The sequence below is a fragment of the Myodes glareolus genome, chromosome 9 (genome assembly GCF_982192425.1).
Source record: "Myodes glareolus chromosome 9, mMyoGla1.1, whole genome shotgun sequence".
Lineage (NCBI taxonomy): Eukaryota > Metazoa > Chordata > Mammalia > Rodentia > Cricetidae > Myodes > Myodes glareolus.
Window position 1 is genome coordinate 64,219,175 of NC_142034.1, and position 14,058 is coordinate 64,233,232.

The 14,058-nt window shown below is 54.7% G+C and overlaps 2 protein-coding genes across 3 annotated transcripts in view; both read left to right on the top strand.

Moving 5' to 3' along the window:
* The window catches only part of Pemt (phosphatidylethanolamine N-methyltransferase), a 77,772-nt gene extending 72,826 nt beyond the window's left edge, over nt 1–4,946 (top strand). For both annotated transcript variants that reach the window (XM_087910573.1, XM_087910572.1), the window contains 3 exons: nt 1,847–1,958; nt 4,287–4,361; nt 4,688–4,946. In XM_087910573.1, the coding sequence (XP_087766699.1) occupies nt 1,847–1,958; nt 4,287–4,361; nt 4,688–4,745 (245 nt within the window). In that variant the 3' untranslated portion in view covers nt 4,746–4,946. The remainder of the gene's footprint in view (nt 1–1,846; nt 1,959–4,286; nt 4,362–4,687) is intronic.
* A 6,449-nt stretch (nt 4,947–11,395) lies between these two features.
* On the top strand, nt 11,396–13,173 carry Rasd1 (ras related dexamethasone induced 1). Its single transcript, XM_048448076.2, has 2 exons — nt 11,396–11,820; nt 11,970–13,173. The coding sequence occupies exons 1-2, from the start codon at nt 11,535–11,537 to the stop codon at nt 12,518–12,520; spliced, it is 837 nt and encodes a 278-aa protein (XP_048304033.1). The 5' UTR covers nt 11,396–11,534; the 3' UTR covers nt 12,521–13,173.
* Nucleotides 13,174–14,058: the final 885 nt, after the last annotated feature.

A 14,058-nucleotide genomic window follows, 5' to 3' on the forward strand; every position in this document is an offset into this window, starting at 1 on the left:
AGAGACCCTGACTCCTGACCTCCCAAGGAGGTAGGAGCCTTGGAAAGGATCTCAGCAATAAAGAACTGGGGATGGGGAATGGTGGGGCCAAGACCAGAGTGGGGAGCCTCATGTAGAAACTGATCCTCCTCAGAGAGATGGGGGCAGGGAGCAGCAGGAGGGTTCCCCTAGGACTTGTGCATGCAAAAGGGGCTGTGGCCACCTAAGGAAGAGATGAGGTACTGTCAAGTCCTGGATGACAGAGTAAGCAGGGCTGAGGGGTGGGCTGGGTTGGGCTGCAGGCAGTAGGGGTTGGGAGTCAGGGAAGGAACTTGTGGAGCTACCCGGATGTTGGAAGACAGATGGGCACCCACCATGGATGGTCAGGGCCAGATGTGAGTGAGTCAGAAGGGTGCAGGCAACTCTGACATGGCTTTTGGTAGAAATGGCCTAGAGGGAAGAGGGTCCTGCCAGCTTTGGAAGTAGAGCAGAATGGTCCCTCTCCTGTGACTCAGCCGGAAGCAGGTTTCTGTGCCACCTACCGTCAGGCCCCACTGCCCTGCTTCCTACTTCCTCCCAGTGGTCCCCGGGCAGCCTCTTGGACTCTTGTACCTTTTGTCCCTGACAATGACAGCACCATTTCTACCAGGCCCCTCCTGCAGGAGCTCCCGTTGTTGGGCTGGCTGCCCTACTTTTTGCCTGGGATGGAGCTGCATTGTCTTTCTGGTCTAATGGGGGACAAAGGAGAGGCTACTGGGAAAGGATGCCCTGGCACAGTGGAGACACTCGCCATGTAGAGTGTAGAAGCCAGCAGCTTTGTTCTGTGAGAGTGGCCTGGTTAAGTGGATGAGTGACTGGCTGTCTGGTGGTTTCCCTCCATGTCAGCTCCCCCGGGCTGACCCCCAGAGTGACAGGAGGGTATGGGGTGGCAGGCTGTAGCTACAGCTAACCTGCCCCAGTTTTTTGCTGTGATAAACACCATGAACCAAGGCAGCCTGGGAAGGAGGGCTGTAGCTAGCTTACACGTTACAGTCCATTGCTGACGGAAACCAATGCTGGAAATTAAGGCAGGAACTTGGAGGCAGGAACTGAAGTAGACTATGGAGGAATGCGGCTTGCTGGCTGGCTTTCCATGGCTTGCTTAGCTACCTTTTTCATACATCCCAGGACCACCTACTCAGGGATGGCACCACCCACACTGAGCTGGGCCTTGGCCCTCCCACATAAATCATTAATGAAGAAAAAGCCCCACAACCATACCCACAAGCCAGTCTCATGGAGCCAATTTCTTAGTGAAGGGTCCCTCCTCCCAGGTGACTCTAGTTTGTGTCAAACTAACAAAGCGAATCAGCACACACCCTACCATCTGGCACCCCAAGAGGAAGACTGAGGCTTAGGAGGTGCAAGGGGAGGCAGCCAGGGTATGAAGAAGAAGAGCCAGGCAGTTATGAAGGACCAACACTCTGAAGGTACCACTGGGAAGGGGCTCTGAAGGAGGGAGAAAGGCCCCAGGAGGAAGCTCTCCACAGACAGGGTAAGGCTTCTCAAGAGAGGGACAGGCAAACACAGAGGCACCTGGTGGGGAGAAGGGGGAGACCAGTGGTTGGGGCTCAGAAGAGGACCAAGCTGGGAAGCTCAGTGCCCAGCTCACTCATGGAGCTGGCAGGGAAGGCGGAGCTGGTGGGAAGGCTTTGATCCTGCAGCTGTGGGCTCTGACCCCACCACTAACTGGGGGCCTCCTGGGGCACAGGGCTCCCACCTCACGTGCAGCTCTGCTAAGGCTCACTGGAAATTTCCTCCAGTAATAGTGTGGCCAAGGACATAGATGGCTAAGTGACCCTCACCTTCTACCCTGTCTCATCCACAGGTGACTACTTTGGGATCCTCAAGGAGGCCAGAGTGACCACATTTCCCTTCAACGTGCTAGACAACCCCATGTACTGGGGGAGTACAGCCAACTACCTAGGCTGGGCACTTATGTGAGTACTTGGTGCCCTAAGGACCCCTAGGTGTCCAGACCCAAACTGAACCCTCTTCTACCCTCTCGCCCTGTCACCTCCTGATCTCCCAGGTCTCCCTGATCTGGGAATGGAGCCTTCACCTGAGGGCTAACTAGAGGCACACCTTTACCTGGCCGCAGACGCTGACCCAGGAGGCCTCCCACAGCCTGTCTCCTGCCTCTCAAGTCTCGCTCCCACATATGACTCCCTAGGAGACAGGGCAAGAGACACAGGCCCTGGGCCCCTCTTTCTCCAGTCCTACAACAAGGAGTGGAGGACTCTGGGCTCTGGGCTCCTTGACCCTGGGCTCTGGGTGATCATCTGCCAGCGGGACTGCCTTGTCTACCCTGAGTTGTTAGGAAATCAAGCTGAGCCAAGGTGACAGTGAGTGGCCAGGTTTTCCTGGCGATGGGGGTGACAGGACTGTTCGTGCCCTTATCTCCACCTCCTAACAGGGCTTCAAATGTGCGTTTACCATGGGCCTGGTGTTGCTAGTCGAGGCAGGAGGAGGGGTGTTTGTTCACAGTACCTTGGGTGAACGCAGGGGAAGTTCTTTCAGAGTCTCCCACAAGTCTTTGGTTGGGGTCACTGCAGTGACTGTTGTAGGCAATTAAAGACTTGCTTCATTTAGGAATCATGACAGCAGGTCAAGGCCAATGAGGCCACAGTGGGGAAACTGAGGCTGAAGACTGAGTTCACCTCAGACCATATAGTAAACATGGGGCAGAGATGGCCTTGGTGCTTAAGTTCCTGGCTCCAAAGCCTCAGGTCTGCTTGCTTTTCGTGTGTCGGTAGTGAGCTGTAGGGTCATGCTCACTGCCAGTTTGGTGTTGAGGGCTCTCAACACACCAAGACCAAGGTCTCATTCATCAGTCCTCTTCCAAGGCCTTCCCTGACCCACAAAACCTCTTGTAGCCAGAACCACAGCTGAACCCTGGCTAGGGACAAAGTGCCTGTTTAGCCAGGACAGAGGGAAAAACATGGCTATTGTTCCCCCTCAGGCCATGACACAGACATCAAGACCTGTTCCAAGTTCCAAGTTGAAAGGAACAGCAAGGGCAGCTCCTAGTTTCAAGCCCAGCTAAGTTCTAGGGGGAGGCAAACATTGAAGGCGAAGTTCAGCTCAGGGCCTGGGGCAGTGGCAGAGGTGGTCAGAGCGTGAGAGCACATGAGCCCCACAGATGTTCTGCGCTGCGCAGTAAGGGCTCCTGTGTCCCTGCCCCTCCCAGACAGACTGGCCAATGTGAGGTCCAAGTGGGCATTAGGGAGTGAGCAAGGCAGAGAGTCCTGTCGGGCACACACACTCTTATGCCCTCTGCCCTTGGGGAATGTGTGATGGGGGTACAGAGCAGATTCCTCCTGTAACCCAAGGCTTGTTCCCGTCCTTTCTGGTTTGTTCCCTTCCTACTGAAGTGGATGCAGCAGTCCAGGCCCCTGCAGGAGCCAGTGGAGCCAGAGGTAACCATAGAAATAGCCTGGGGGGCAGCTCAACAGCAGCTATTTCTGGAAACCCGAGGCAGGCAAGCTTGGGCTCCTCCCTGCTGTCACTAACAAGCTGTCTGCATTCATCGGCAGAGTGAGGTCAGAGACTGGTCACCTGCAGAGAGCCATAACAGATACTCTGTGTACATTCTGCTGAGGACTTCGGTCCTCTGGGCTGTAACTGCTAGGGTGTTGGAAGAACAGCTCAGGGCCCGGGACACAGCAGAGGTGGTAGCTGTACTGCAAGGGCGGGTAGGCCTGAGTTCTGCGCTGTGCAATGGAGGGGTCCTGTGTCCCTGCCCTTCCCAGACAGAAACAGACTGCCCAGTGTGAGGTCCAAGTGGGCATTAGGGAGTGAGCATAGCAGAGGGTTAGTGTGAGAATGCTGGCTCTGGGGGAAAGGTCTTGCTGTGGGAAGACTATCCTTACCATAGCCAGGGCCACCCCAGATGGTGGCTGTGGGCTGCACCTCTGTACAGCAGAGCTCAGATGGCAGAACTTGCCCATGAGGCCATGTGCTCACGACAGCCCTGGGTTGGCTTTTTACAAGAGACTTATTTTCTAAGAACACTGTCTGGTGGCCAGTGAGAATGTTCCCTGTCCCTGAGTCTTGGTCTCAGCAGGCTAGGAAGCAGGGACTGCCTGACAAGGTGTCCTTCCTCCCCTCCTGTCTCTGTGATCCTCTCTAGAAAAATCAGACTTAGGAAGAGGCACCTCCAGGCTTAGTTCATCCCGAGGGATCCCAGCATCAACCGAGGACCCACCCACCCACTATGTTGGCAGGAGTGTCTAAGTTCTTCCAACTGATGTTCTGTCTGTCTGCAGGCATGCCAGTCCCACAGGCCTGCTGCTGACAGTGCTGGTGGCGCTTGTCTACGTGGTGGCTCTCCTGTATGAAGAGTGAGTAGAGCCCTGCTGGAGTGGGAGATGGATGTGATGGCCAAGTTAGACCAAGCCTCATTTAGAACGGCTTCATGTGGCCCGGCAAGCTTTACCAGGCTGCTGCCCGTCTGGCTGAAGAGACTGGGGTAGAGAGGGCAATGCCTGGTACCTGAGACCAAGGCAGACAGGCAGGTGGCGCTGGTCCCTCCAGGCCCCTCTTGCTCTTTGAAGCCTCTGGGAAAGTTGTGGGAGACAATGGGAATGTGGATCCTCTCCTCACTGGTGGAGCAGGTTCTGGTGCTGGGGTGCAGTAGAGACCTGGAACAGCCTTTTCCTGTCCACAGGCCCTTCACTGCTGAGATCTACCGACAGAAAGCCACCAGGTTGCACAAAAGGAGCTGATGGGACCATGGGGGATCTGTGGAAAGCCGGACTGGCCTCCCGGCTGCCCCAGGCATCAACCATTTTGGGGGAAAACAGCGCTGGCCACTGCATCTGTGCCTTGGAAACCAGTCATGGAGACCCCGGGCGTTATGCCCTATGACCACCGAGTCTCCCATCCTCATTACGCCCCAACACACTAATAAAGGCATTGTGACCTCAGCACCTCTGTGGGCCCCTTTCCATCTGGTCCCAGGAGGGAGGGCAGGGCATTGGATTCTAGGCTGTAGAAGGGCAAGGCAAGCACTTCGTCCCTTGAGGGCTCTGGGGCAGACTGGTTTGGCCCTTTCTCTCCCAGGCAGCCTTCTGATGCTAAGATTCACTGTGAACTGTCTCTCAAAAAGACCTCAGCAATAGGACTGACTGCAGCCACAGCCTTTCCTGGGCAACTGACACCCTGGATCACCTGCTATCCATGCCCCAGCCCTTGAAGGACATTCATGCCCTCACGCCGGGAGACCCCGTTCAACATCCACCAGCCTGAGGGTGGAGGTCTATCAGGTTAATTGACACTGTCATTCCACCTAGATTGTCACCCAAAGGCAGGATGTAGTGGAAACCCCTGTGTCCATCTGAGCTGGTCAAATTCAGCTGGAAAGATGGTGTAGGCAGGGCACAAATGACCAAGAAAGTGTGATCAGAAGTTGACGCTGGGGCACCAGAGGACACCAAAGGACTGCCTGGCACTGTGTAGCCAATTAGAGCTGGATCTACCCAGATGGCTTAGGAGTACCTAAGCTTGCTAGACTTTGGGGTGATTATCCCAACTCACCAGAGGCCCTCAACCCCTTTAGTCTCAGCTGCATTCCTTAGTCGGGGCTCTTCACTGGCCCAGAAAACCTTACAAAATTTGAGGGTCCAAATGATCAGCTTATGCCCATTCCAGCCCAAGGCTATACAGCCGTAGGGACTCATTGGCCAATATCTAAGTGCTGGCCTCACCTGACATCCTGTTATCGTCACCCGGGTCCCTGGCCAAGGCTTGCATGGGCTTTTGCAAGTGCCCTGGGCCTACCATCTCTGTGCACAGGTCTCCTGGCTCACATTTCCAGACCTTCTGAGGAAGCCTGGGTTTTTCTTCCCAGCCCCAGGCCAGAACATCGGCTGGAGCCCAGGTTAGGCAGACAAGGATGGCACCTATTATTAGTGTGGCCTCAGAGTCTTGTTGCCCTGGGCCCTTGACAGGGTCTAAGGCTGTCACCCTGAGCCCCTCCCCTCCCCCACACACCTCTGGAGGATGGAAAGTGTCAAGACCACTGAAGCAATCAATCTTTACCTGTGTCCTCACTACAGATAGGTCCCATGCAGGTCCCATTCCACAGCCCTGGCAAATGTCCTAGTAAGGCCAGGCCAGAGAAACATTGGGCCCGTTGGTACCAAATAGAGCAGAGATGGCTCCCTTTGCCAATGCTGTCCCCTTATCCAGTCCTCTGTACTGGGGGGGACACTCAGCTCTGATTCCTGGTATCTCCTCACAGATCTACTGGCTCGGTTGCCAGGCTGTGGGTATGGGCAGAGGGTAGAGGCAGCCCCAGCTCCCTGACTGCTGGGTGGCGGCAACAGCCAAGGCAGACATGGAGGTGACATGGCTTCAGAGGTGAGAGGGGGGCTGCAGAGGGCTCGAGCAAGAGGAATGGGACGAACATTTTTTTCCCTGAGGATAGAGGGCCATATGTGTCCTCGTCATGCACTCAAGAGGAGTGGACATGTGTCTGAACTCCAGCATGTCAGTCACAGTCCAGCAGGAGACAGAGGGGATGGAGCACACTGGAGGCTCAGCAGGCCGAAGTGGGCTGGTTGCCAGAGAACTGGGGCTGCCTCTCGATTAGTCGGCCCTATTGCTTTGAGCCCAGATCAAGACAGTTTATTGTGGTGGGACCACATAGTAGGGCAAGCTGCTCGCCTGATGGCCAAGAAGGAAATAGTAAACGAGAAGGGCTGGGGCCCCACAATCACATTCAAAGGCATACTCACAGTAACCTGAAGGTTACCCACCATGCCTCACCTCTCAAAGGCTCGGCCACTTCTGAAGAGCACACTCTGGGGACCCAGACTTCCAACCTCCAGACTCTGGCAAGTGACGGTATTTGGTGAGGTCCTTGCCTTTGGTGGAGACTGCAAAATCCCAAAATGGCCCTAGGGCATTGCATGATGAGACCACGTCCTGATGCGCCTCCCTGCTGCTCTTCCAATGAAGCCCCAGACCCATTGGACCTTATGCCCTCTCTTAACCATGACCTGTCACAGAGGGTGGTCCTCCAACGCCTTCCAGTCGGCTGCAGTTTTAGTGTACGCTTTGGTGGGGACACTCTAACCATAACAGATCCCTTTCCTTGTTATTGTTGAACACTCCACTGTGTGTAGACAGCGTTTTATTTAGCCATCCAGTGGGTGGACACTGGTGGTTCTCACTTCAGGACTATTGTGGTTAACACACCATTGTGAACGCTTGTGTACATCTTTACACACAGAGATGATTTCATTGCTTTTGGGTCTGTGCTTAGGAATGGAGTTGCTAGGTCACCAGTAACACATGCTTGACAGTGTGAGTCACCTCTCAACAGTTTAAAGTGTTGTCATCATTTGATTCTCTCTTTCAGTGATCTTGATCATCTTTCCTGAGATGGGTCTCTCTGTGTAGTCTTTCTCGCGGTAGTGGGGATTGAATCCAGGGCCTTGTATCCCTCCCCGCCCCTTCCACTGAGGTGTGTTCCCAGCTCTTTGCTGTGTGGTCAGATGGTTCTGTTTGGTCAGGTTCTCTGATGGGATGGCATTGAAGTTGAGAGCAGCAAGCAGAAGGAAACAGACCGAAGACCAATTCTTCGAGGCAGCAGGAGTGATATGTGTTGAGGCCCAGAGGCGAGAGCTCTAGAGGGCTGAGTCATCGGGGCAGTGACTATGAGCACCTGGCTCTTGGAAGGTGCTGGGTTATGGAACTCATGTCTCACTGAGCCCAAGGCTATCAGTCTAGCCTAAAGGACCTGGCCTTGAAGACAGAATCTCCTTTGGGTTGGAAAGTTGAAGTGTCCCTCTGCCTCACACACGGAGTTTTGGACTCCGAAGGATCCTGAAGGCTGATGCGTGAGGGTTTAGGAAGGCTGGGGGAAGCAGGGGCTGGCTTGCTTTGCTGAACCAGCTAGCAGGACTGTGGTCATGGGGAGGAAGGGATGGGGTTCGGTGGGAGGGATATTGTGTGCCCCACTACCCTTTCATGGCCGGGATCTTCTTGCTTTGGTAGCAGAGATGTGGGTGACTGATACAAGTGGCAAATGAGAGAGTGGCAGACAGCACCAGGACCAACCATGTATCAGCTCCTGGCTCCTGCTCTGCCCCCTCCCAGGGTGAGGAGGGTACCTGTCCTGGGAGAAGACAGGCCCAGTCCTGGCTCCCTCCCAGGGCTCCCCAGGTCAGTGACCACAGGAACCACTCAGGCATGCCTTCCCTGCTGCCAGGGCCTCCTCAAGGTTCTTGCATTGTTTCTGGAATCTCAAGTCTGTCTCAGTACTTGCCTCTGCTCGCATTCCATTACAGCTGGGGAGTTTACTTTCCCCACCATCTCTGATAGCTGGGGCAGGGATAGATAGCTCTGGGCTTCCTTCCCCAGGGTCCCTGGGTCACAGAGGAGCAGGGGAGCTCCTGGCGGAGGTCTGTTCAGCGCTTTTCCTCTTCCATAGGTGGCTGTGGACTAGGGTTATAAGAAGTGGGGCAGAGATGAGCTGCCGGGGCCTCTTGTTGGCAGGAGTAGGCTGTGGGTAACACAGTGGCACCGGGTGCCTTTCTCCATGGCCCAGCTTCAAAGACTCTTCTGAACCCTCCTTGCCTCTGCATGGAGCTGTGTGGCTGGCATCTCCAAGTCGCAGCCACTTGCCTTCTTGTGGAGCACCTCGGCATTTGATCGGGTGTCGAGTTCAGTCCTGAGCAGGAAGCTCGGCTCTGAGTGCTAATAAAGCATGACTGTGGCAGCAAGAACTTCCAGGAACGGAATGCCCTTGCCAGCTTGTGAGGCAGTGTCCTGGGCCAACGGCAGTAGCTGGCATTGTGTGGGACTGCACTGCCTGTCTTGCGCACCCCGGTGCTCATGTGACTAGATGTTTATAGCAGAGGCTGCGCGAACTTGCTGCCCAAGAGATGCATCTGTATCACAGAGCATCTTGGGTAAATGAGCCTCAAAGATATCAGAAAACCACCGTACCTACCACTGCCACCTTGCATCTAAGACTGAGGTGTGATGTTAGGCCCAGTCTTGACTTCTACTGTGGAGGGAGAGGAGGCCATGAGTCTAAGCTGAGCCTTGATCCTCAGGATGACTGTTAGTGGAGCTGGACCACATCTCTGACCCTGGTACCCTTCTAGTCTTTTTTTTTTTTTTTAGGAATTTATTATTTATTATATAGTGTTCTGTATGTAAGCCAGAAGAGGGCACCAGTACTCATAGATGGTTGTGAGCCACCACGTGGTTTCTGGGAATTGAACTCAGGACCTCTGGAAGAGCAGTCAGTGCTCTTAACCTCTGAGCCATCTCCCCAGCACCATCTGTTCTTATCCCTCAGATCTTCCTGGGACTGGAGACCCAGGGGAATGGTGACATTGACTGTGGCCATACTGAGTCAGAGCCCCAGCCTCCCACTCAATGTCTTCTAGAGGCAAAGGAAAAGAGCCTCAGTCTAGGGCGAACAGCCTTCGCTTGCACCCTCGAGCGGCCCCTTCCTGCAGTGAACACCCTGTGCTAGTTGCTGTACATAGCAGTCCTGTGTTTGGCTTGGGCTCGGGTTCTTCTCACAGATGCGGCCAGACACCCGAGATGGAGAAGGGAGAGAGGTAAGCAGCTGCAGGGGCAAGAACCAAGAGTAGTGAAGGACTCACCCCACCTGGCCTGCCCTAGATCGAACTGATGAGGCCCCTGGTTACTCAATTGCTATGGATGATGAAGCAGCCTGGAGGGAAGGGGAGTGGATAAGGAATCCTGCTAGACTGAAATGGCCAGACAATTGCAACAGCCTCGGTAGTGGACACTGTTGGTGGGGGGTGGAGGGGTGGAGAGGTGGAGGGGAGGAGTGGGGGGTGTACAAGCAGAGGTGAAGATGGGACAATTGAGAGCCAGGTGGCCCAGGGGCTCAAACCTACTTGCTAGGTAAGCAGCTTGCTTCTCTGTGCGTTTGTTTCTTCATCTGTAAAGTACAGAGTGATGCTTCTCCCTTCCAGGGAGTGCATTATCACAGGCCCAGGACCACCAAATCAGCACCCCTGGGCCATGTGGCCCCTGGGCAGGATGGCTGCTGCCGCTCCACAGAGACTGGGTTTCTGTTGAGATGCTGGGTCACAAGGAAGGAATGAAACCTGGAGGGGGGGGCACTATGCAAATATCTCAGTAGGTGGGAGTGACTTAGCCCTGCCAGTAGGGCACTGAGACTACCTGGTAGGGTGAGTGGCATCTGTCAGCTGGTGGGTCTCTGGACTTCTCCTATTCAGGCAAGGTCAGAGCAGAATGAAAACACAGCTTGACTTCGTCACCACCGGCTACAAGCAGCAGCAGACACATCCTATTTCTCCCCAAGCATTACTCAGGCCTGGTTACTGATCAACCTGCTGCTGGCTTCCTCCTCGGGCAGCCTCCCTCCTGGCACTATACATTTTTATTGTTCTGACTAGGCCCTGGTCTTGGAAAGTGTTTGCACTTGTAATTTGACAATCAAGGAACCAGTGTCATCTTCCAGAAAGGGAAACTGAGCTACGGAGAAGGCTGTGCTCTCAGGCCTCCTCCAGTGACTTTCGGCCTCATTCAGCTCCCTCAATGCAAAATGAGATGACTGGCCCACAGGAGGGGAAAAACCAGAAAGCCATGGGAGACTGTAGGCGGGGATGTTGACTGAGGACTGATTTTTTTTTTAAGACGTGTCTCTAAGTATGTCGTCAGAGACAGAGGATGGTAGCTCTCCCTTGCTGAGGTCCCCACAGACCAAATTATCTGTAGCTGGGAGAATATAGGACAGCACAGGAGTGGGGGTCGGTTTCAGTTGGCTCCCCGCCTTAAATCTTACACTGTCTCCTGGTCTGGCTACAACCTTGGGTCTCCCAGCACGCCCGCGGGGCTCCCTGCTTCCCTCTGGTGGCTGAAGTGTAAAGTGCGGAGCTTAGCGCAGGAAACCCGACCATCCCCCACCCCCCTCCGCGCCCCGAACACTATGCCCGGAAAGGCAGCACGGGTCCTGGGACCCGAGGGGCTGACGCTGGGGCAAATTCCCAGCACACCTGTTGTTATCGCCGGGTCATATTTTCTGGGAAACTGAGACCCAAGGAAAGTGAGCATCCGCGTACTGGTGTTGAGAGAATTGGGATCCCAGAGGTCAGAGAGTAACCGGCATAGCCAGGACCCCTGCGACCTCTGAGGTCCCTGAGGCCAGCCCTGGATCCTAGCGTGGCGGTAGTTTAGACTTAGTTTTCCTTCCAGCGCACGTACCAGCGCACGTAGAGCTGGAGCGGAGCCGCAGGCTCCAAGGAGGAGGGAGGTCGCTGAGCCTAGGAGGAGCAGGGCGCGCCTGGGGGCGGGACGTGACGCACCTTGGCTGGGAGGCGCCAGCCTGAGCGCTCCGGCACGCTGCATATAAGGGCGGTGTGAGGCGCGGAAAGCCAGAGTCTGCTGTCCCCAAGAGTCAAGTCAAGCTCGAGCGGTCCCAAAGACAAGCTCTTCTGCCATTCCCGAGCCTCTGCCTTCTCTTGGCCCTGCATCTGCTCCCGAAGCCCCTCTGCCCAATGAAACTGGCCGCGATGATCAAGAAGATGTGCCCAAGCGACTCTGAGCTGAGTATCCCTGCCAAGAACTGCTACCGGATGGTCATCCTTGGCTCATCCAAAGTGGGCAAGACCGCCATCGTGTCGCGTTTCCTTACGGGCCGCTTCGAGGACACCTACACCCCTACCATAGAAGACTTCCACCGAAAGTTTTACTCGATCCGCGGCGAGGTCTACCAGTTGGATATACTGGACACGTCCGGCAATCATCCGTTCCCCGCCATGCGGCGCCTGTCCATCCTAACAGGTGAGTGGGGGGCCGACTGGGATCCCGGGGCCGGAGTCTTGGGGAGGGGGTCTGGTGTGTCGCGCAAGGGGCCGCCGATGTGCGCGCCGACGTGCGCTGTTCCACTCCTGACAACCGCCCTCACCTTTCCCTCTCCTATTCCCCTATAGGAGACGTTTTCATTCTGGTATTCAGCTTGGACAATCGCGACTCATTCGAGGAGGTGCAAAGGCTCAAACAGCAGATTCTGGACACCAAGTCTTGTCTCAAGAACAAAACTAAAGAGAATGTGGACGTGCCCCTGGTCATTTGCGGTAACAAAGGGGACCGGGACTTCTATCGCGAAGTGGAGCAGCGGGAGATTGAGCAGCTGGTGGGCGACGACCCTCAGCGCTGTGCCTACTTTGAGATCTCCGCCAAGAAGAACAGCAGCCTGGACCAGATGTTCCGTGCGCTCTTTGCCATGGCCAAGCTGCCGAGTGAGATGAGCCCCGACTTGCACCGCAAGGTGTCTGTGCAGTACTGCGACGTACTGCACAAAAAGGCTCTAAGGAACAAGAAGCTTCTGCGTGCAGGCAGCGGCGGCGACCATGGCGAAGCCTTTGGAATCTTGGCGCCCTTTGCCCGCAGACCTAGCGTGCACAGCGACCTCATGTACATTCGTGAAAAGACCAGTGTCAGCAGCCAGGCCAAGGACAAGGAGCGCTGTGTCATCAGTTAGGAGCCCCCAGCGTCGGCCACACAACCTGAACTTTTTGTTCAAAAGTCAAGTTGGACTCCTGGGCTAGCCCGCGCGCTCGGTGCCATGAGGGTGCCAACTGGCCTCCTCCCTCGCTTCCTGCGACCCAGCCTTGTGCACCGGGAGACGCTGCCAGACCATTAAGGGACAGTCATCTGTTGTGAAAGGAAAGAGAACTGGCTAAGACTGGACTCTCTTGCCGCTGATATCCCTCTGGTGCCTGCCCTCACTTCTGGGATGCCAGGACCCAGTAGAGGGGTACTGGGCATTTTTCTCTGAGACCCGAGAATGAGAGTATGTGAAATTCATCAGCCTGTGAGACTTCTTGTAACTGTCCTGCCTGCTGGAGGGCCAGGACCAGCAAGGCATTATCTTGTCTGTGATTGGTGTTGCCATGACAGCAACCTCCGCAAACTGGAAACTTTGGGGAGAGGTTGGGGGGAGGGGGTCGATCATAGGCAAGAGACTTGTTTACATGTGTGTGTGCGTGTAATTGCTCAAAGATAAGCCACAAAACTTGCACTTTAATTTAGTTCCGGTGTCAATATGACATGAACAAAAATCTCTACATTTCTATTGTGTGAGGTCTTTATTATTTTTTTAATTTAAAATAAAATAATTTTGAAAATGGAAAATGGGGTTTTCCTGCTCTTACTTTGAGTTGGGTTCCTGCCTCAGTGGGAGTGGTCAAGTAGAACTGAGAATGAACCTTGCCGTCTGAAAATGGCCTCCCAGCTTCAAAGTGGGACATGCTCTAGATCTTTCTGGCATTCTCTGTCCACCCTTTATTCCAGAAGGCCTCATTTCTGGAGATATAATCACACTCCCCTTCCACACAGCCTATCTGTTACTCAACCGTGGCAGGCTAGGGAAAGCTGTCACTCTCGAAACTCTGACTCTCTGACCCTGATTCCCCACGTAAGGGGTCCTGCCTGAGAGAGTACTGGAAGACACTAATGCTAGGTGCTTGGCCCCCGCCCAGGGTTGCCGCAGGACCTAGTAAAGTGCCTAGAACTTGCAGTGTAGCTCCCAAAAACACCAGGTGAGGCCCATCTCCTCTGCACTTAGATGTCTCCCTCTGTGGCTAAAGGCTCATGGCTTCTGACCCAGATCTCCTTGCCACTCCTAAGGTCAACTTGAGGCAAGTGTCACCTTCCAAGCCTCCAATTTTGCAGCTGAGGAACAGAGAGACATGCTGTGTGGGTTCAGCATGGTATCTCAGAATCAGCTCAACTGCTGCACCCCATGAGCCAAGTATTTGGTGGTTTTCAAGATAGTCTTGATGCTCAAGACTGTCCTCGGGGGTGGGACGGGACTTCAACCCTGTTTTGGGAAGGGTCACTTCCAAGGAACTGCACTTCTCAAATCACAGAAAAACATTCACTTTTCAACAATGAATGGCTGCCTGGCCTGCCCAAGGCCCCCTGAAGGAGACATGCAGGCTTTTATGTAGTCTAATGGATGCACATGCTGGGTGGAGGAAGGAACACCGAGAACATTTTGCCTCTACACTGCTAATC